We start from the raw sequence: 25,556 nt of genomic DNA on the forward strand, positions 1-25,556 counted from the left end.
TTATAGATATCTATTAATACTACACGTATGACTTTTATAGATATCTATTAATACTACCTACATGTATGACTTTTATAGATGTCTATTAATACTACATGTATGACTTTTATAGATGTCTATTAATACTATCTACACGTATGACTTTTATAGATGTCTATTAATACTACACGTATGACTTTTATAGATGTCTATTAATACTACACGTATGACTTTTATAGATGTCTATTAATACTACACGTATGACTTTTATAGATGTCTATTAATACTACATGTATGACTTTTATAGATGTCTATTAATACTATTTACATGTATGACTTTTATAGATGTCTATTAATACTACATGTATGACTTTTATAGATGTCTATTAATACTATCTACACGTATGACTTTTATACATGTCTATTAATACTACACGTATGACTTTTATAGATGTCTATTAATACTACACGTATGACTTTTATAGATGTCTATTAATACTATACGTATGACTTTTATAGATGTCTATTAATACTACATGTATGACTTTTATAGATGTCTATTAATACTATCTACACGTATGACTTTTATAGATGTCTATTAATACTATACGTATGACTTTTATAGATGTCTATTAATACTACCTACACGTATGACTTTTATAGATGTCTATTAATACTACACGTATGACTTTTATAGATGTCTATTAATACTACATGTATGACTTTTATAGATGTCTATTAATACTACCTACACGTATGACTTTTATAGATGTCTATTAATACTATCTACACGTATGACTTTTATAGATGTCTATTAATACTATCTACACGTATGACTTTTATAGATATCTATTAATACTATACGTATGACTTTTATAGATGTCTATTAATACTATACGTATGACTTTTATAGATGTCTATTAATACCATCTACACGTATGACTTTTATAGATGTCTATTAATACTACACGTATGACTTTTATAGATGTCTATTAATACTACCTACACGTATGACTTTTATAGATGTCTATTAATACTACACGTATGACTTTTATAGATGTCTATTAATACTACATGTATGACTTTTATAGATGTCTATTAATACTACCTACACGTATGACTTTTATAGATATCTATTAATACTACACGTATGACTTTTATAGATGTCTATTAATACTACACGTATGACTTTTATAGATGTCTATTAATACTACATGTATGACTTTTATAGATGTCTATTAATACTACACGTATGACTTTTATAGATGTCTATTAATACTACACGTATGACTTTTATAGATGTCTATTAATACTACACGTATGACTTTTATAGATGTCTATTAATACTACATGTATGACTTTTATAGATGTCTATTAATACTATTTACATGTATGACTTTTATACATGTCTATTAATACTACATGTATGACTTTTATAGATGTCTATTAATACTACACGTATGACTTTTATAGATGTCTATTAATACTATCTACACGTATGACTTTTATAGATGTCTATTAATACTATCTACACGTATGACTTTTATAGATGTCTATTAATACTATCTACACGTATGACTTTTATAGATATCTATTAATACTATACGTATGACTTTTATAGATGTCTATTAATACTATACGTATGACTTTTATAGATGTCTATTAATACTATTTACACGTATGACTTTTATAGATGTCTATTAATACTACATGTATGACTTTTATAGATGTCTATTAATACTATCTACACGTATGACTTTTATAGATGTCTATTAATACTATCTACACGTATGACTTTTATAGATGTCTATTAATACTATCTACACGTATGACTTTTATAGATGTCTATTAATACTATCTACACGTATGACTTTTATAGATATCTATTAATACTATACGTATGACTTTTATAGATGTCTATTAATACTATACGTATGACTTTTATAGATGTCTATTAATACTACCTACACGTATGACTTTTATAGATGTCTATTAATACTATACGTATGACTTTTATAAATATCTATTAATACTACCTACACGTATGACTTTTATAGATGTCTATTAATACTATACGTATGACTTTTATCGATGTCTATTAATACTATCTACAGGTATGACTTTTATAGATGTCTATTAATACTATACGTATGACTTTTATAGATATCTATTAATACTACCTACACGTATGACTTTTATAGATGTCTATTAATACTATACGTATGACTTTTATAGATATCTATTAATACTACACGTATGACTTTTATAGATATCTATTAATACTACCTACATGTATGACTTTTATAGATGTCTATTAATACTACATGTATGACTTTTATAGATGTCTATTAATACTATCTACACGTATGACTTTTATAGATGTCTATTAATACTACATGTATGACTTTTATAGATGTCTATTAATACTATTTACATGTATGACTTTTATAGATGTCTATTAATACTATACGTATGACTTTTATAGATGTCTATTAATACTACACGTATGACTTTTATAGATGTCTATTAATACTACCTACACGTATGACTTTTATAGATGTCTATTAATACTACACGTATGACTTTTATAGATGTCTATTAATACTACATGTATGACTTTTATAGATGTCTATTAATACTATCTACACGTATGACTTTTATAGATGTCTATTAATACTACACGTATGACTTTTATAGATGTCTATTAATACTATCTACACGTATGACTTTTATAGATGTCTATTAATACTATCTACACGTATGACTTTTATAGATGTCTATTAATACTATACGTATGACTTTTATAGATGTCTATTAATACTATACGTATGACTTTTATAGATGTCTATTAATACTACATGTATGACTTTTATAGATGTCTATTAATACTATTTACATGTATGACTTTTATAGATGTCTATTAATACTACATGTATGACTTTTATAGATGTCTATTAATACTACACGTATGACTTTTATAGATGTCTATTAATACTACACGTATGACTTTTATAGATGTCTATTAATACTACATGTATGACTTTTATAGATGTCTATTAATACTACACGTATGACTTTTATATATGTCTATTAATACTATCTACACGTATGACTTTTATAGATGTCTATTAATACTACACGTATGACTTTTATAGATGTCTATTAATACTATCTACACGTATGACTTTTATAGATGTCTATTAATACTATCTACACGTATGACTTTTATAGATATCTATTAATACTATACGTATGACTTTTATAGATGTCTATTAATACTATCTACACGTATGACTTTTATAGATGTCTATTAATACTACACGTATGACTTTTATAGATGTCTATTAATACTACACGTATGACTTTTATAGATGTCTATTAATACTATCTACAGGTATGACTTTTATAGATATCTATTAATACTATACGTATGACTTTTATAGATGTCTATTAATACTATCTACACGTATGACTTTTATAGATGTCTATTAATACTACACGTATGACTTTTATAGATGTCTATTAATACTATCTACACGTATGACTTTTATAGATGTCTATTAATACTACACGTATGACTTTTATAGATGTCTATTAATACTATCTACACGTATGACTTTTATAGATGTCTATTAATACTACACGTATGACTTTTATAGATATCTATTAATACTACACGTATGACTTTTATAGATGTCTATTAATACTATCTACACGTATGACTTTTATAGATGTCTATTAATACTACACGTATGACTTTTATAGATATCTATTAATACTACACGTATGACTTTTATAGATGTCTATTAATACTATCTACACGTATGACTTTTATAGATGTCTATTAATACTACACGTATGACTTTTATAGATGTCTATTAATACTACACGTATGACTTTTATAGATGTCTATTAATACTACACGTATGACTTTTATAGATGTCTATTAATACTACATGTATGACTTTTATAGATGTCTATTAATACTATCTACATGTATGACTTTTCTGCAATTAATAACGCGTGTGCATTTTGAGGACGATCTCACTTGATATTAACAAGTTTCATCGCTTAGAGTGAGGGGCGGATGAGAGCTAGAGAAAGAACCTAGGATCCTTGCTTTATTTAGAGGGAGGGGCGGATCCCTGCTTTATTTAGAGGGAGGGGCGAATCCCTGCTTTATTTAGAGGGAGGGGCGGATCCCTGCTTTTTTTAGAGGGAGGGGCGGATACCTGCTTTATTTTGGGTGAATCGAGAACTAACTTCCCCCTTTCCCCCACATTACTCACCTGTATATGATTAAGATTGTGGATAGATATTAACACGCGCGTGTGCGCGGATCCAAGATAATTTTGGGCGGATCATCAGGGGCGGTGAACTTCTCCGGAACTCAATGCAATATATAATCACGTCAAATTTACTCGCATTTCTATCTTGAGCGTAGATATCGACAAATAATCTTTAAAATTTTCAAAAATGAAATCTAAGAATTTAAAAAAGAACAACACACTTTTTATTTTTATTTCCCATCATATTCTCCAACTAAGGGGTCGAATCCCTTATAATCTTAGTATTCATGGAATGACTAAAATTAGATCCGCTCCTCGTTTGTCCAGGGTGTTGTCCGTTCACATGTTGATCTCGTTATATGCAGGTACAACACAGTACGTCTAATGAACCGAACTCGTAGATCACGTCAGAATTCAGAGGTCGCGCCCCGGAGACTAGAATTACCCCGAGCCACTATCGGATACCGTGGGACCTTGTGCTGTTTATACGTGCGAGCCCCGCCCCCTTTGTTTCTGTTAGGTGTGGGTGGCATATCGATCGCACGGGTAGATCCAGGTAAACGCAGGTAGTGATAGAAGTGCGTGGACAAACAATTCTTCTCGAAGGGGGACTACCTTGGTCACAGGTAAGTCCCGGGGGTGGGGAATCTGATAAGCAGATATAAAGTTCGGGAATGGGGGGTTTAGTGAGTGCTTTATATATATATATATATATATATATATATATATATATATATATATATAGAAGTTGAGTGCTTTCTGTCCAGGTGCTATTCATTGTGCCTATCTCATTCAATATTAAACGCACTTTATCGAGAATAATAATTGAATCCGAGATATCAATTATTACTGAACACCACAGGCATATTGGAGAGAGAGAGAGAGAGAGAGAGAGAGAGAGAGAGAGAGAGAGAGAGAGAGAAGACATCGATAAGCTATGTTCATTTTCCGTTACCAAGGTGATGTGTGTATTTTACTGGAGTTCATTAAAAAGAAAAGCCTGTATCATAAAACGTCGTAAAACTGACATTTAAAATTTCTGCATGAAATTAATTAAGATTCTTGGTCCCTGACATGCGGAGACGAACAGGCTGACTGAGCTGCACGTTCATATGCACGGTGCGTAATAATTACTTGCATTTATTTTTTTTCTTAGGCGGGCATGTGCATTTCACGCAATTACGGTGTTATGTCCACCTCCAGACGATTCACCTGCTAAATAGTACATTTGTTCGTGTTAAGTGATGCACATGTGTAATGCTATCGTCAAGGGATTACTTGTGGAAAATACAGATATATGTTGTTATATGCCGGGGTTAATTGACCCTTTTTTGGTATACACTTTTTACTCTCTCTCTCTCTCTCTCTCTCTCTCTCTCTCTCTCTCTCTCTCTCTCTCTCTCTCTCTCTCTCGTTTTACGCCAAATAACATATTTTGGGTAAAGTACTTAGACAAAGACTGATGCATTGTAGGTAGAAAGACAACATGCTGTCATTTATGTGTCGTGATTAAAGGTACGCTCCAGTTCTTATGTCGCATATAGATACTGCGGTATTCTGTAAATAAAATGAAACAAAAACTATCATCATTGTGTCATTGTGTGCTTATATATGTCATTAAGATGTTCAGATTTATGTAACAACACATCTTTACAATGTTTGTGAGCTGGAAATTTGGGAAATTTTTAATCCCAATTTGGGGGAAACAGCTAATTTTCTATTGGGAATGGGTCGTTTTACAGGACCCGCATGCCAGGATATTAAGCCCGCACGTGTGTACTGTGTTGTAATATTACGTGTTTCATATTACAGAGGTATGCGTTATATAATGATGTCAGTAATATCACTGTGGATGTCAATCGGAACTCCTCGAATGTCTCGCTCACTCGACATAGATCTCGGATGTAATACGGTGGCATCCATGCCACCGTATTACATCCGAGATCTATGTCAAGTGCGCGAGACATTCGAGGAGTTCCGATTGCTGTGGATGTTTGCGTTACATTCTTACCCGTGTAATATCAAATCGTTAAGTGTCTACTGCCGTAATACCAAATAATTACGTCATTACCCGTGTAATATCAAATCGTTAAGTGTCTACTGCCGTAATACCAAATAATTACGTCATTACCCGTGTAATATCAAATCGTTCAGTGTCTACTGCTGTAATACCAAATAATTACGTCATTACCCGTGTAATATCAAATCGTTCAGTGTCTACTGCTGTAATACCAAATAATTACGTCATTACCCGTGTAATATCAAATTGTTAAGTGTCTACTGCCGTAATACCAAATAATTACGTCATTACCCGTGTAATATCAAATCGTTATAGTAATATGTAATATTAAATTGCTCCGGGATTACCTATAAAATATTGCAGGTTTGTGTGTTACATAGTTACCTGTGTAAATGTAAACCTCACAAGATTACCTTTGTGATATTAAATCTCACGAGGTTACTTCTGTAATGTTAAATTGATATATTGTTATCCCTGTAACATTAATAGTTACTTGATTACTTTTGTAATATTAAATCGTTATGTGGTCACCTATGTAATATTAAATCGTTACGTGGTCACCTTTGTAATATTAAATCGTTACGTGGTCACCTTTGTAATATTAAATCGTTACGTGGTAATTATACCTTTGTAATTTTAAATCATTACGTGCCCACCTTTGCAATATCAAATCATTACGTGGTATTAAATCATTACGTGGTCACCTTTGCAATATTAACTCGTTACGTAGTAATTATACCTTTGTAATATTAAATCGTTACGTGGTCACCTTTGTAATATTAAATCGTTACGTGGTAATTATACCTTTGTAATATTAAATCATGATGCGGTAATTATACCTTTGTAATATTAACTCCCTTTTTACAGAGTGAAACCTGGGAGTGCAGTGTGCTGTCCCGCGATGCATGTGGTTACCATGACGATGTTTATATTGCTGTGCTGTCTAGCTTTATTGACACAGGGTAAGTTTGTGGTTCTCTATGATCAACTCACTTCGCCTGCATGCGTTGTATATGATTTACGATTTAAGATGTATACCGAGAAAGGACGGATCTCTCTTACCGAGAACGGGCGGATCTCTCTTACCGAGGATAGGCGGATCTCTCTTACCGAGAACGGGCGGATCTCTCTTACCGAGGATGGGCGGATCTCTCTTACTGAGAACAAGCGGCTCTCTCTTACTGAGAACAAGCGGCTCTCTCTTACCGAGGATGGGCGGATTTCTCTTACTGAAGATGAGCGGATCTCTCTTACGACTACGGACGGATCTCTCTTACCGGGGATGGGCGGATTTCTCTTCCCGAGGACGAGCAGATCTCTCTTACCGAGGACGGGTGGATCTCTCTTACTGAGAACGAGCGGATATCTCTTACCGAGAAGGGGGGGGGGGGATCTGTCTTACCGAGGATGGACGAAACTCTCTTACCGAGAAAGGACGGATCTCTCTTATACCGAGGATGGGCGGATCTCTCTTACCGAGAACGAGCGGATCTCTGTTACCGAGGACGGGCGGATCTCTCTTGCCGGGGACGGGCGGATCTCTCTTACTAAGAACGAGCGAATCTCTGTTATCGAGAATGAGTGGATCTACATGTATCTTACCGACTACGGGCGGATCTCTCTTACTGAGACACGTGTTTTTCGGTGAAAGGCCCGAGGTGTTCCAGATGACTTTCGAGTGTCCTCGGTCTCGGCGTAAGCTTTCGAGTGTCCTCGGTATGATGTGTAATGTACTTGTTTATATATAACTCTTTGGGACTAATTCGCGTTGTTTTCTTTTAAAAAAAAAAGTTTTAATTTTGGATGGTAAACATTACAGAATGCATCTCATTTAAAGTTGAACCAAAATTTGGACCTCCATAAGGTTAATCTGGGTAGGACATGATCATAAGTCAGACACGATCTAAAGTCAGACAACTAAGGAGTGTACCCCTGTCAGGTGTGTAGCTAGAAAGAAAATGAAGTGTACGCAAAACACGACAAAGGGTCTGGTGGCCGCCTTAAGTTCCTGGAAGATTTCGGGGGAAATCATGAATCAGTCCTTTTAACAGAGTTGTGTATCACATATGAAAAGTTTGAAGAAGAAAGAAAAGGATTAAAAGTCACACTTGCAAACGAAAATTAATGTTTATATCCGTATGTTCGAGCTCGACGCTAAAATAGTAAAATGTCGAATCTATATAGGAAAAAACGAACAGGCGACACCAGATAATAACGAACTCAATGTAAAAAAAAGATATTAACACTGATAAAACAGATATTAACACCGATAAAACAGATATTAACACCGATAAAACAGATGTTAACACTGATAAAACAGATATTAACACCGATAAAACAGATATTAACACCGATAAAACAGATATCAACACCGATAAAACAGATGTCAACACCGATAAAACAGATGTTAACACCGATAAAACAGATGTTAACACCGATAAAACAGATATCAACACCGATAAAACAGATATTAACACCGATAAAACAGATGTCAACACCGATAAAACAGATGTCAACACCGATAAAACAGATGTTAACACCGATAAAACAGATGTTAACACCGATAAAACAGATACTAACACCAATAAAACAGATGTTAACACCGATAAAACAGATGTTAACACCGATAAAACAGATATTAACACCGATAAAACAGATATCAACACCGATAAAACAGTTATCAACACCGATAAAACAGATATCAACACCGATAAAACAGATATCAACACCGATAAAACAGATATCAACACCGATAAAACAGATGTTAACACCGATAAAACAGATGTTAACACCGATAAAACAGATGTCAACACCGATAAAACAGATGTTAACACCGATAAAACAGATATCAACACCGATAAAACAGATATTAACGCTGATAAAACAGATATTAACACCGATAAAACAGATATCAACACTGATAAAACAGATATTAACACCGATAAAACAGATATCAACACCGATAAAACAGATATCAACACCGATAAAACAGTTATCAACACTGATAAAACAGATATTAACACTGATAAAACAGATATCAACACCGATAAAAAAGATATCAACACTGATAAAACAGAAATTAACACCGATAAAACAGATATTAACACCGATAAAACAGATATTAACACTGATAAAATAGATATTAACACTGATAAAACAGATATTAATGCTGATAAAACAGATATTAACGCTGATAAAACAGATATTAACACCGATAAAAGAGATATCAACACCGATAAAACAGATATCAACACCGATAAAACAGATATCAACACCGATAAAACAGATGTTAACACCGATAAAACAGATATCAACACCGATAAAACAGATATTAACGCCGATAAAAAAGATATTAACACCGATAAAACAGATATTAACACCGATAAAACAGATGTTAGCACCGATAAAACAGATGTTAGCACCGATAAAACAGATACTAAAACCGATAAAACAGATATCAACACCGATAAAACAGATAACAACACTGATAAAACAGATGTTAACACTGATAAAACAGATGTTAACACCGATAAAACAGATGTTAACACCGATAAAACAGATATCAACACCGATAAAACAGATATCAACACCGATAAAACAGATGTTAACACCGATAAAACAGATACTAACACCGATAAAACAGATATTAACACCGATAAAAACAGATATTAACACCGATAAAACAGATGTTAACACCGATAAAACAGATACTAACACTGATAAAACAGATATTAACACCGATAAAACAGATATTAACACCGATAAAACACTGATAAAACAGATATTAACACTGATAAAACAAATATTAACATTGATAAAACAGATATTAACACCGATAAAACAGATATTAACACCGATAAAACAGATATCAACACTGATAAAACAGATATTAACACCGATAAAAAAGATATCAACACTAATAAAACAGAAATTAACACCGATAAAACAGATATTAACACCGATAAAACAGATATTAACACTGATAAAATAGATATTAACACTGATAAAACAGATATTAATGCTGATAAAACAGATATTAACGCTGATAAAACAGATATTAACACCGATAAAACAGATATCAACACTGATAAAACAGATATTAACACTGATAAATCAGATATTAACACTGATAAAACAGATATTAACATTGATAAAACAGATACTAACACTGATAAAACAGATACTAACACCGATAAAACAGATATTAACACCGACAAAACAGATGTTAACACCGATAAAACAGATACTAATACCGATAAAACAGATATCAGCACCGATAAAACAGATAACAACACTGATAAAACAGATGTTAACACTGATAAAACAGATATTAACACCGATAAAACAGATATTAACACTGATAAAACAGATATTAACACCGATAAAACAGATATTAACACTGATAAAACAGATATTAACACCGATAAAACAGATATTAACACCGATAAAACAGATGTTAACACCGATAAAACAGATACTAACACCGATAAAACAGATATCAACACCGATAAAACAGATAACAACACTGATAAAACAGATGTTAACACTGATAAAACAGATATTAACACCGATAAAACAGATATTAACACTGATAAAACAGATATTAACACCGATAAAACAGATATTAACACCAATAAAACACTGATAAAACAGATATTAACACTGATAAAACAAATATTAACATTGATAAAACAGATATTAACACCGATAAAACAGATATTAACACCGATAAAACAGATATCAACACTGATAAAACAGATATTAACACCGATAAAAAAGATATCAACACTAATAAAACAGAAATTAACACCGATAAAACAGATATTAACACCGATAAAACAGATATTAACACTGATAAAATAGATATTAACACTGATAAAACAGATATTAATGCTGATAAAACAGATATTAACGCTGATAAAACAGATATTAACACCGATAAAACAGATATCAACACTGATAAAACAGATATTAACACCGATAAAACTGATATTAACACCGATAAAACAGATATTAACACTGATAAAACAGATATTAACACTGATAAAACAGATATTAACACTGATAAATCAGATATTAACACTGATAAAACAGATATTAACATTGATAAAACAGATACTAACACTGATAAAACAGATACTAACACCGATAAAACAGATATTAACACCGATAAAACAGATGTTAACACCGATAAAACAGATACTAACACCGATAAAACAGATATCAACACCGATAAAACAGATATCAACACTGATAAAACAGATATTAACACCGATAAAAAAGATATCAACACTAATAAAACAGAAATTAACACCGATAAAACAGATATTAACACCGATAAAACAGATATTAACACTGATAAAATAGATATTAACACTGATAAAACAGATATTAATGCTGATAAAACAGATATTAACGCTGATAAAACAGATATTAACACCGATAAAACAGATATCAACACTGATAAAACAGATATTAACACCGATAAAACTGATATTAACACCGATAAAACAGATATTAACACTGATAAAACAGATATTAACACTGATAAAACAGATATTAACACTGATAAATCAGATATTAACACTGATAAAACAGATATTAACATTGATAAAACAGATACTAACACTGATAAAACAGATACTAACACCGATAAAACAGATATTAACACCGATAAAACAGATGTTAACACCGATAAAACAGATACTAACACCGATAAAACAGATATCAACACCGATAAAACAGATGTTAACACTGATAAAACAGATATTAACACCGATAAAACAGATATTAACACTGATAAAACAGATATTAACACCGATAAAACAGATATTAACACCGATAAAACAGATGTTAACACCGATAAAACGGATACTAACACCGATAAAACAGATATCAACACCGATAAAACAGATGTTAACACTGATAAAACAGATGTTAACACTGATAAAACAGATATTAACACCGATAAAACAGATATTAACACCGATAAAACAGATATTAACACTGATAAATAAGATATTAACACTGATAAAACAGATATTAACGCTGATAAAACAGATATTAACGCTGATAAAACAGATATTAACGCTGATAAAACACTGATAAAACAGATATTAACACTGATAAAACAAATATTAACATTGATAAAACAGATATTAACACCGATAAAACAGGTATTAACACCGATAAAACTGATATCAACACTGATAAAACAGATATTAACACCGATGAAAAAGATATCAACACTAATAAAACAGAAATTAACACCGATAAAACAGATATTAACACCGATAAAACAGATATTAACACTGATAAAATAGATATTGACACTGATAAAACAGATATTAATGCTGATAAAACAGATATTAACGCTGATAAAACAGATATCAACACTGATAAAACAGATATTAACACCGATAAAACTGATATTAACACCGATAAAACAGATATTAACACTGATAAAACAGATATTAACACTGATAAATCAGATATTAACACTGATAAAACAGATACTAACACTGATAAAACAGATACTAACACCGATAAAACAGATATTAACACTGATAAAACAGATATTAACACTGATAATGAAGCAGGTGCGCGTTCTGTATTTGATGTAAAGTGAACGAATCGATACTAACTAAACAGAGTCTATGCGTTCGCTTATACCTGTACATAGGACATTGCCCTAACACAGTTCACCATCCATTGCTGTCGGCTGACACAGGACTTATAAGAATGCAGAGTTTTAAACTGAAACAAAACGAGAAAAACAAAAACAGAAATAAAAAAAATAATAAAAATTTTCACTTTAAATGATCAAAATCTACACTCTAATATGTTTAGAAGGTTTCACAAAAAAAAAAAATGTTTTTTGGTTATTCATAATGACAGAAGCTCATTATAGAGAGTTTATCATTTGTTTTGAAAACAAAGATTGATGTGTGTTATTGTTTACGAAGATTTCAAAATAAATAGATATTCATCTAAGTTTATTATACACATCAACAAGTATACTTTAGGTAAAATGTGTCATTTAAAATTTGTGATTGTACAAAATGAAAAGATGCTTTAAATCACAAAATTAAAACGTTTCACTGGTTTGTTTGTTTACATAAAAAGACTCGAGTCTTTGTTTACACAACACATAATCAAAGCTAAAATATTGCTCTTATCCTTGCATTCAGACGGTCCAGATTTTGGTTATCAAAATTAAATGAGTTATATTTTTAATTCTCAACATAAAAAAAATGAAAAATATTTCCTTCGAAAAACGTGAACCAGTCCCTGTAATTTGTGCAGTGATTTATTTTAAACTAACACCCCTCCTTTGAATTCGGAAATATTAGCGATATTTTCCTCAAATTTGGAAACATCATTCATAGCAAATTATCAAAGTACTGATACATGTAGTACTGTAAAGCAAAGTACTGATACATGTAGTACTGAAAAGCAAAGTACTGATACATGTAGTACTGAAAAGCAAAGTACTGATACATGTAGTACTCAAAAGCAAAGTACTGATACATGTAGTACTCAAAAGCAAAGTACTGATACATGTAGTACTAAAAAGCAAAGTACTGATACATGTAGTACTGAAAAGCAAAGTACTGATACATGTAGTACTCAAAAGCAAAGTACTGATACATGTAGTACTCAAAAGCGCTTAGCGTATTTCATAAATCACGTCTGTAAATCAAAAGAGAATACCTTTGTAAGACATTATACATGCGATGTAAGACATTATACATGCGATGTAAGACATTATAAATGCGATAAAGACATTATAAATGCGATGAAGACAGTATAAATGCGATGAAAACATTATAAATGCGACAATGACATTATAAATGCGATGTAAGACATTATAAATACGACAATGACATTATAAATGCGACAATGACATTATATAAATGCGATATTGACATTATAAATGCAACGATGACATTAGAAATGCGATAAAGACATTAGAAATGCGATAATGACATTAGAAATGCGATAATGACATTAGAAATGCGACGATGACATTAGAAATGCGATAAAGACATTATAAATGCGATAAAGACATCATAAATGCGATAAAGACATTATAAATGTGATAAAGACATGATGAATGCGATAAAGACATTATTATAAATGCGATGATGACATTATAAATGCGATAAAGACATTATATAAATGCGATAAAGACATTATAAAAAATGCGATGATGACATTATAAATGCGATAAAGACATTATATAAATGCGATGAAGACATTATAAATGCGATGAAGACATTATAAATGCGATAGTAGACATTAGAAACGCGATATAAAACATTATAAATGCGACAATGACATTATAAATGTGATGTAAGACATTATAAATGTGATGTAAGACATTATAAATGCGACAATGACATTATATAAATGCTATATTGACATTATAAATGCGATAATGACATTATAAATGCAACAATGACATTATATAAATGCGATAAAGATATTATAAATGCGATAATGACATTATATAAATGCGATAAAGACATTATAAATGTGATAATGACATTATATAAATACGATAATGACATTATATAAATACGATAATGACATTATAAATGCGACAATGACATTATGAAATCATCAACTTTTATTAAGGATTAAATTTTGGCTATGAGGGAGCCTACAAACAAGCATACCATATATAGTGTTTTGTAAATTTCATGATCTTCGGGATATTCACCTTTCATGTTCAGACTGCAGGGCGGGACCAAACTTTCTAAAAAGTGTTTATGTGTAAAACATTTCAATAGCATTTTCTTTAATGCTATTGATACCGACATTAAGACTAAATACGTATGGGTATCTAAAAGGAGCAGGTAGTTCTTTTATCAATTTCTAAATTTCATGATCCCAGGGGTAGGGTTTTAGTTCACGGGGCAGGTTGGGCCAAAATGATCATAATCACTATAATTATATTTTTATATTTATCAACAGTTTATATTTCAACATAGTTAACATTTTCATGACGTTTTTTTCCCATCCATATCTCTAATTTCCTTATAGAAAATGTACTATTTAGCTGTGTAATTATTTTAAAAAAATAATGCATGAAATTTCCTCTCCTTCTGTATCTACTCATTAACAATACCGACATAATGTAAGAGTTTCGCTAAGCACTTTTCAGTACATGTACAGTATGATGCAATAAGTATTCGTACAAAATTGCGGCGTGTTTACATTCGCGACGGAATTAGGTCAGAATAAAACTGTTGGTATGCCGTTTCTAAAAATAATAAAAGAAACTAAACTTAACTAATACTTTGTCAAATGTCCTTTCAATCTATAACACTCAATAATCTTTGAGGAATCGATCGATATAGGCTTCTAACATAGTCTACCGTGACCCCTGTCCAGATGTCCTGAATCTCTCGAAAGAGGGTATCCCTACTCCTGATCCTCCCAACTCGTGTCTGAAGCTTTCTTTGTAGTAGCAACCACATATTCTCGATGATATTGAGATCTGGACTCTGTGCTGGCCAACTCATGGTGGTAACATTGTTTCTGTGCAGAAATTCCTGGGTGCTTCTAGCCCGATGTACCTGAGCGTTTTCCTGCTGAAATATGTAATTTTCAGCGGGGAAATGACGGGTTATAACTGGCCACAAGTTCTCATCAATGATCTCCTGATATTTCTCAGCGTTTATATTGCCATTCACAGACGTGATAGTCCCCACACCTTCCCATGTCACACACCCCCAAATCATCACTTCATAACATGGCTTACTTTGTCGTGGTGTCACTAAATCAGGCCGCCATCCCTCATCCTTTTTGCGCCATACTTACACACGGGAATCATGTCCTATCATGATTTCAGATTCGTCCGAAAAAATAACTCTGTTCCAATAGTTTTCTACTGTCAATCGTCTCTTTTCCCTGCACCAAGACAATCTTTTTTCCTGTTAACATCCTTCACAAACACTTTCTTCTTAGACACTCGCCTCGAGAAACCATGTTTATGGAGATGAAGATGAAGTTTGGTGTCTTCCTCTGAACCTCTCTGTTCAATACGTTTTTTCACGCTTGAAATCGTCGTATGAGGAATTCCTAACAGCTCTGACACTTTCCGAGTAGAATTTCCCTGGTCTAAGAGATTCCATATAACATTCTTTACATCGCTTGATAACTCTTTCCCCTTTCTACCCATCTCGCTTTCACTTGTATATTTCCGGAAATATAGCAGACGATAACAAAACCATGTGACACATGGAATGCCACATGACTAAACAATGTTATAAATAACTAACGGAATCCCGACGCTATTTAAAAACTATTTCATACTCCGTTAAATCTATTGGCTGCAAGCGCGAATGTAAACACACCGCCATTTTGTACGAGTATTTATTGCATCATACTGCACTTCTTTTATCCAACCAGTTTTGAACCCATTCAGAATGTGGCCCCTTCCTCCATTTTACCAATTACGGGGGAGAGGAACGGTCGTGGTTTCTGGTCCACAGTTTCACCCGGTGTCCCGGCGATACACGCTACAGAAACGTTCCTTCACAGTATCACCTTACCTTCCTCTTTACCCGGTGTCCCGGCGATACACGCTATAGAAACGTTCCTTCACTGGTTTTCAGAGTGATTATATAAACTGTTTAAAACGGATGCATATTTCCATCCAAATGAAATGATTCTTATAATTTTCTTTTATTTACCAATGAATTCAAAATATTATGATTTATAAATATTAGTAATCTGCCTTTTTTAAATTGATTGTTTAATCAAATTTGCATCACCTACATTAAATATAAATCCCTTTTAACTCTGTACAGACGTTTAATACATACACATCTATATACGGTAAACTTTAAAGGAAGATAACCCACGTGTGTCGAGAGAGCGGAGTGATAATACAGCACTGCCTGTGTTATTGTTCTATACGTATTTTCTTAATGAAAGGTGAAGATAACGAACAGTGATCAATCTCATAACACCTATTAAGGTGAAGATAACGAACAGTGATCAATCTCATAACACCTATTAAGGTGAAGATAACGAACAGTGATCAATCTCATAACACCTATTAAGGTGAAGATAACGAACAGTGATCAATCTCATAACTCCTATTAAGGTGAAGATAACGAACAGTGATCAATCTCATAACACCTATTAAGGTGAAGATAACGAACAGTGATCAATCTCATAACTCCTATTAAGGTGAAGATAACGAACAGTGATCAATCTCATAACACCTATTAAGGTGAAGATAACGAACAGTGATCAATCTCATAACACCTATTAAGGTGAAGATAACGAACAGTGATCAATCTCATAACTCCTATTAAGGTGAAGATAACGAACAGTGATCAATCTCATAACTCCTACAAGCAATACAAAATAGATAGTTGGGCAAACACGGACCCCTGAACATACCAGAGGTGGGATCAGCTGCCTAGGAGGAGTAAGGTTCCCCTGTCGATCGGTCACATCCGCCGTGAGCCCTATATCCTGATCAGGTAAACAGAGTTATACGTAGTCAAAATCAGTGTGCCAAGAACGGTCAAACAGTTGTCATGAAACACGTCAGACAGCATTATATGTAATATATGAAACACTCATAAATTTAATTCATAAAATGATTTCTGCTGAACCTTTCTAACTTAGAATTTACACTTTATATTTACACTAATTATAATAAAAGTATTTAACTTACCAAAATTATGGACTTTATGCCATTTTGATGTTTCATATCTTTTTCCGCGCAGGACTTTGGTTTACGTCACTTTCAGTTATATGGTGGCGCCCAGTTTTTATTGGTGGAAGAGAGAACCCAGATACAATGTACTTGAGAAGAGACCACCGACCTTCCGAAAGTAAACTGGGAAACTTTCTCACTTACCGGAGCGGGGTTCGAACTTACGGCGTCCCGGTCACGAAGTAAACGATATAATAGTGAACTGCCGCGACCGCAACCGTGCGGGACTAGATGTAGATAACAGTGGTGTGTTTAGCGCAGGCGCACGACCCCTCACAAATATGATCCATTTTTTGATGAAGTATGTCCCCCAAAAAGTATATATGTATACGTTTTATTTTTAATTATCAAAACTCAGTAGTTTTAGGGGACTTTGCCCCTAGGCATGCCCCCCCCCCCCCCCACCAATGTTTTGCCCTGCACTCACTGGGGAGTCTCAATACCAGGGGCGGATCCAGGAATTGCGGTTTCGGGGGTTGGGGTGGGGGTGGGCACTTTATGAGGCAGAGGGTCCAAGGGCCTCCTTGAGCAAAGTCCTGGTGGGGGCCGTGGGGGCGAAGCCCCCGGAAATCTCCAGGATTTTACATATTTTATAGGGCTTGAAATATGTGTCGTATTTAGTCATTCGTACTAATTTCTATCATATTTGATAAGGTGAAATTAATAAAATGACGAAAATTTTAAGGGGTTTTGAAAAAAATTAAGTTCTCCCAATAAAAGTGATTCAAGAATTCAAAAGATTTTGTCATGTAGTTCTCCGGGGGAGGAAGAAACGATAGCTTCTTTTATCGTTTGGTACATTTTTCTAAACAAGATACCACGATTTACCTTAAATTTGAAACTTTTATGGGGGCCGCGCCCCCCTTAAATCCGCCATTGTAATACAGCCCCTCGATACTCATCCACCACCACCACCCCCCCCCCCACCACCACCACACCCCCTCAGGTAAGGGAGGTAATTAGGGTAATGCTTATATCTAATATTCACATACGTCACCATCCGTTGTTTTGTTATTGTCTATTTTTTTTTTTTTATTTCAGCAAACGGATACAACTCTACAAATTCAGAAAATTCTCCATCGGAAGAAAATGATCACGTGATTCTGATCGTCATAGGCGTGAGTGGGGTGGTCGTCATCATCCTCGTTGTCGTGGTGATTGTTGTCAAGAAACGCCGGAAGTCCAGCAGCCGGGGGAGACGGCGCCCGAAAATCCGATACAATAAACCGTCGGGTGGGACCTCCGACAGTTAAGGATGAGTACCGAGGTGTTCCGAGTGAAGGAATAACTTGTGTTGCGTCCATACATGTATGTGAACTGTGAGAGTTTGTGTTAGTGTGTGTGTGTGTTAATGTGAATCGAAACAACGCCATCTTGTGGCAAGATTGAATGTAAATTGTTTAAGAATTGGACGTCATCTCAGCACACACCGTTTTGCTGACGTCACAACCCGTTTTGCTGACATCAAGAATTGTATACAGAGTGTTTTAATTCATGTAATCAGCACCTACTTCATATCATTTTTAAATGAATAAATTATTCGCTTCAATTAAAACATAGACCACTATTCAGAAAATGAGATGAAATACAAAAGTTTCCAAAGTTTGCGATCAAATGTGACCTCCGTCCAAAGAATTTACTTTTTTCTGTTCCATAGCTGTACGAAAACCCCATTTCTTGATAATCCCCCCCCCCCAACCCCATCTCAATCGGTCATTGTATTTGATATCCCTGGTAATTCGTGACAATTATGTGAACTCTGTGGCCGAGTAGTTAGAGCATCGCGCTCAAAATCACACAGCCTCTCACCTCTGTCGGTGCGGGTTCGAATCCCGCTCGTGCCGGTAAGTTAGAAAGTTTCCCAGTTTACTTTCGGAAGGTCGGTGGCCTCGTCCCAGGTACATTGTATCTGCGTTCTCTCTTCCACCAATAAAAACTGGGCGTCACCAGATAACTGAAAAATGGTTGAGTGTGGCGGAAAACAGCAAAACATAATACTAACATAATAAACAGCATTATACGATGTCAATAACTTAGTACATCCCATGCCGTGGCAGTTCTGTAAAACGCCCCATACTCTGACATGCCGTTGTTGTTCCGTTTAACACCCCTTTACTCTAGTGGCTCTAACCATCGCATGTGGTGGTGCTTCCGTTTACTACACACACACCCTTCCCTTTCTCTTACTCTGGTAATTCTGTCAACCCTTCTGTCGTGGTATTCCAATTAACACTCCCATATTCTGATAATTCTATTCTCGTGCATGACGTGGTGGTTCTGTTTAACACCCCCATTCTTTGATACCTGTCAGTCTATTTACCCCCCCCCCCGGTCGTAGCAGTTCAGTTTAACACCCACCACATACCCGGGTAATTCTAACATGTATACCCTGGTAATTTTAATTAACTCTTCCGTTAAACACCCGTCCCATACTCTAGTAATTAATTCAACCCCCATGCCGTGGTAGTTCCATTCAACACCTCCATACTTCTCCAATTCTATTTATATCCTTATAACCTGGTTATTCTATTTATATCCTTATAACCTGGTTATTCTATTTATATCCTTATAACCTGGTTATTCTATTTATATCCTTATAACCTGGTTATTCTATTTATATCCCATAGCGTATCATTTCCATTTAACACTCCTATATTCTGGTAATTCTATTTAACACCCCTGGTAAATCTACGTCACTCACGCTTCGTGATTAAATTATATTCAATATACGTTTTTTATGTATAACAATTTGTCGTCTACAGCATAATAAAGAAACAACGAAATGCCCCTGAGCGGGTCTCAATGAAAGTTGGCAATTCGATCTCGATCTTAATGTATGACCTTCATGAAATGACGTCATGTTAACCTTGAGCCTTTGGTGTTTCTTTTTTATTGCGCATCAGAGTTGCACACAGTCACAACGTCAGATATCTCTTGACTTTCGACCTCGGAGTATATGTGTCGTACTAAACAGTATTGTATTCGATGTTGGAAACCAGACCGACATTTTGTCAGTATGATGGACATCACGGAAGAACAGAATTTCGTGTACAGTATGTGGTGGTAGGAAAATAATTGTATGTTAAAAAATGAAATATAACTCCTTTCATTGCTCAAATGGTTGGGTCTCTCACTAACAGTCGTCCACACTTTCGCGTCGCCATGTAATTCATTCAACTTTTGCAACGTCACGTGATCACAAATATTTTGAAATGAGGCGTGAGAGTAAGTCAACGACAAACAAGATAATTTTGTTGCAAAGCGGTCGCTAAAAATCTAACTCCGAAGAAACATATGAAAATTCTAATATGAAATACTTTATTTAAAAATGGAAAACAGAATTAAGATACAATTTAATTTGAGTACTTCCTTAAAAAGGTCTCATCCCATCTCTTTTGTAAGATCCCGTAAGAGTTTAAATAGAGTGTGAGTACCGGTATCATTTTCTTTTGTAAGATCCCGTAAGAGTTTAAATAGAGTGTGAGTACCGGTATCATTTTCTTTTGTAAGATCCCGTAAGAGTTTAAATAGAGTGTGAGTACCGGTATCATTTTCTTTTGTAAGATCCCGTAAGAGTTTAAATAGAGTGTGAGTACCGGTATCATTTTCTTTAGATTTCAATATTGGGTGTTTTTGTTAAAGATTGCAACAGAACTTTAGAAATAATTCATTTTAAAATCAGCAGGTGCGCGTCAAAAGATTTTAAACTTACAAGTACAACATGTACATATCGAGGAAGGAGACATCACATAAGAAAATACGGACCTCACCAGTGGCGGATTTAAGGGGGGCAGCCGGCGCCCCGCCCCCCCCCCCCCTAAAATTTTCAAATTCAAGATAAATAGTGGTATCTTTTTTACTAAACGATAAAAGAAGCAATAATTTCTTCCACTCACGGAGAAATAAATGACAAAATCTTTTGATTTCTTGAATTTATTGGGAGAACTTTATTAATTTCAACATATCAAAAATAGAAAAATGTATAAATGACTTAAGTGGGAGCCCTATGTAAAATCTGTAAAATCCAGCAGCTTCCTGTCTAAGTGACACCCCCCGTAACCGCAATTACTGGATCCGCCCCTCGTCTGTCTGTGAAAAAAATGCTAGATAGACAGCAACGTTGTCAAACAGGATTGGACGAAATTTAAAATTTGAAACATTAATTATTGGATAATTACACCAGATTTCATTATCAAAATACATTTAAACAGTTGAACAAGGGACGTTTTTGAGCCTTGCCCCCTTTTGCCCCCTGGGGACCTAAAGGTGACCAATTCGTCCATGCTTATAATACAACTTGCTTAAGTCACAGAGAAACAGGGAGATTCAGAATAAGACACAGAGACAGAGATAGACGGAGATACAGTGATAGAGAGGCAGACACGGAGACAGGGAGGGATAGAGAGAGAGAGAGAGAGAAAGAGAGAGACAGAGACAGAGAGAGAGAGAGACAGAGAGAGATAGAGATAGGGAGACAGAGAGAGACAGAGACAGAGAAATAGAGAGAGGGAGACAGAGAGAGAGACAGACAGAGACAGAGAAATAGAGAGAGAGAGAGAGAGAGAGACAGACAGAGACAGAGAAATAGAGAGAGGGAGACAGAGAGAGACAGACAGAGACAGAGAAATAGAGAGGGAGACAGAGAGAGACAGACAGAGATAGAGAGAGGGAGACAGAGAAAGACAGACAGAGACAGAGAAATAGAGAGAGGGAGACAGAGAGAGACAGACAGAGATAGAGAGAGGGAGACAGAGAAAGACAGACAGAGACAGAGAAATAGAGAGAGGGAGACAGAGAGAGACAGACAGAGACAGAGAAATAGAGAGAGAGAGACAGACAGAGACAGACAGAGACAGAGAAATAGAGAGAGAGAGAGACAGACAGAGACAGAGAAATAGACAGAGAGAGGGAGACAGAGAGACAGACAGAGATAGAGAGAGGGAGACAGAGAGAGAGACAGACAGAGATAGAGAGAGGGAGACAGAGAGAGAGACAGACAGAGATAGAGAGAGGGAGACAGACAGAGACAGAGAAATAGAGAGAGAGAGACAGACAGAGATAGAGAAATAGACAGAGAAATAGACAGAGAGAGACAGACAGAGACAGAGAAATAGAGAGAGAGAGACAGACAGAGACAGACAGACAGAGAGAGAGGGAGACAGAGAGAGACGGACAGAGACAGAGAAATAGAGAGAGGGAGACAGAGAGAGACAGACAGAGATAGAGAGAGGGAGACAGAGAGGCAGACACGGAGACAGGGAAAGAGAGAGAGGGAGACAGAGAGAGAGACAGACAGAGACAGAGAGAGACACACAGAGAGAGGGGGGATAGAAAGATTTAGAGAGAGAGAGAGAGAGAGAATGAAAGAGAGACAGATACAGAGAGTTAGACAGAGATGGACAGCGAAATAAACAGAGAGAAAGAAAAATAGACTAACTGAGAGAGACAGAGAGAGGGAGAATGAGACCAAGCAAAAGAGAAAGAATGAGAGAGACAGAGAGAGACAGATAAACAGGCAGAGAGAGAGAGAAAAGAGAGAGAGAGAACGCACAAGAGAGGGATAAAGAGAGAAAGAGAGAGACAGACTTGGCGAAGTACAGTCTGGAACAAGATAGAACCTCGTGTTTGTGTAACGTAGGATAAACTGATATAGTTATGGCTGGAAATTACAGAGTTAGGTCAATACCCCAGGCCTATATTCTGTTTCACATAGTCAGTATGTACGTTGTTATGACTCCTTATTTTGTTTACACCATTAAGCTAATTGGTTATTTATTGCATCGCCCCGCTTGGACGACTATTTGTCAATAGAGTGTGCACACTCACACGCGCACTGAGTTCCTGCAATATGAAAGTATACGCATATTAATCTTCAATGCCTCCCCCCCTCACAGCCCCCCCCCCCCCCCCACCTGATAAAAACACCACAGCCAAAGGTAAACAAACTTTAGATCAATATGAAAGAAATCTCTCTCTCTCTCTCTCTCTCTCTCTCTCTCTCTCTCTCTCTCTCTCTCTCCAATTTTCGGGACGACCTGTCCCTTCCTCAAGACAAACGAAAGTGTACATAAGGTGGCCAAAAAAAAAAAAAAGACCAAAAAACCCCCAAAACAAAAAATAAATAATAAACACTAGCACTAAAACGACACCAATTCTACAAATAAATAATAAGCACTAGCACTAAAACGACACCAAACCTGCAAATAAATAATAAGCACTAGCACTAAAACGACACCAAACCAACAAATGTATGTACACTGCTAACTACATGTTTATTGTTTTTAGCTTGTTAGTCAGTGTTTTGTAGGGAGCGAATTAGAACACATCTTATTCATCCAATGGACTTATCCTAAATGTGCGACACACGAACGACAACACGAGGTAATCAGTGCGCGCTGTGGTTCTCTCGTTACTATGCACTAAGAATGAATAGAATGTCAAAGAAAACATGGGAAAAAACCCAAAAAACTAATAGATAATAAATAAAAATATTCAACGAAAGATTAATAAATTATAATTAACAGAGCATACAATAAATGCTAAAAAGTAATAAATGTAATGTTGACTACGGATTACAGCGGGTGTGACTGGTCGACTGGGGATCCTCACTCCTTCTAGGCACCTGATCCCCATCTCTGGTGTGTCCAGGGTCCGTGTGTGTACTTCTGATAATTTTGTGTCGTTTATAACATGTTTGATCACTGTTCGTTATTTTTACTTGTTGATCCATTAATATAAAACAGATAATGTGCAGGAAACATTTTATTTAAACTTCAATAGCATGAGTTATCATTCTTCCAAGCAATTATACCATAACGTCTCCATATGAGTGAAATATTATCGGGTTAAACAGTACACAAGCAATTATTGATGTTCGCATTGTGTTAAGGAGCATCGTAAAATGATATTGTGTCCTTAAGTGACATTCTCATTCGGCAGTCTTCGGCAGATTCCGGTACCCCACATCTAGATGGAATTGAACGAGGTGATCCGAGTGGTCACATTGTGTCATTAAGTATTTTTGCGTCATTAAATATTATTTCGTCATTAAAGCTCCTTTCACACATTTACGGATCAGGAACCGGTCGACGCCAGATGCAAAATTCTAGTCATCCAAGGTGATCCGGCGTCTTTGGGTTCTGTGACGTGGTAATTCCGATGTCAGCAAGGTTGTATCACGATGCAGACACGGAAAACGCCGGTTTCCCTACGGATAAGCACGGTAGCTACCCGTATGTCCCCGGAAAAAAAAATCCCGGTTAGTGCCGGCTTGATCACGGCGCGTATGGAAGATCACAGTTTCTGCCGGTGCATCCACGATTGTTTCACTGAGATACACCGATGTTCTTGGATGATCAAGGTTTTTCTCCCCTGCGTTTATCGCGACTGTCCATGTAGTTACCGGGAACAATCCGTGTACAAAACGTAGACATTCGTGTTCTTCAGCAGAAAAGTTTCGTACACGGTTGACCCCGGACTATACACGGTTACTTCAGTGGGTACATGGTCTTCTCGGTTGATACAC

General features: G+C 35.0%; 1 protein-coding gene and 1 long non-coding RNA gene across 2 annotated transcripts; both read left to right on the forward strand.

Moving 5' to 3' along the window:
• Positions 1 to 4,645: 4,645 nt before the first annotated feature.
• LOC130049319 (uncharacterized) lies at positions 4,646 to 8,051 on the forward strand. Its single transcript, XR_008797820.1, has 2 exons — positions 4,646 to 4,894; positions 7,156 to 8,051. It is a non-coding gene; the product is annotated as an uncharacterized LOC130049319 (long non-coding RNA).
• A 2,919-nt stretch (positions 8,052 to 10,970) lies between these two features.
• Positions 10,971 to 19,284, forward strand: LOC130049792 (uncharacterized; the record flags this gene model as incomplete). Its single annotated transcript, XM_056147802.1, has 3 exons — positions 10,971 to 11,910; positions 12,738 to 12,887; positions 19,073 to 19,284. Coding segments are annotated over 3 exons (1,302 nt in total), but the record flags the coding sequence as incomplete, so codon positions are not given.
• Positions 19,285 to 25,556: the final 6,272 nt, after the last annotated feature.

Source organism: Ostrea edulis, chromosome 8, assembly GCF_947568905.1.
Source record: "Ostrea edulis chromosome 8, xbOstEdul1.1, whole genome shotgun sequence".
Taxonomy (NCBI): domain Eukaryota; kingdom Metazoa; phylum Mollusca; class Bivalvia; order Ostreida; family Ostreidae; genus Ostrea; species Ostrea edulis.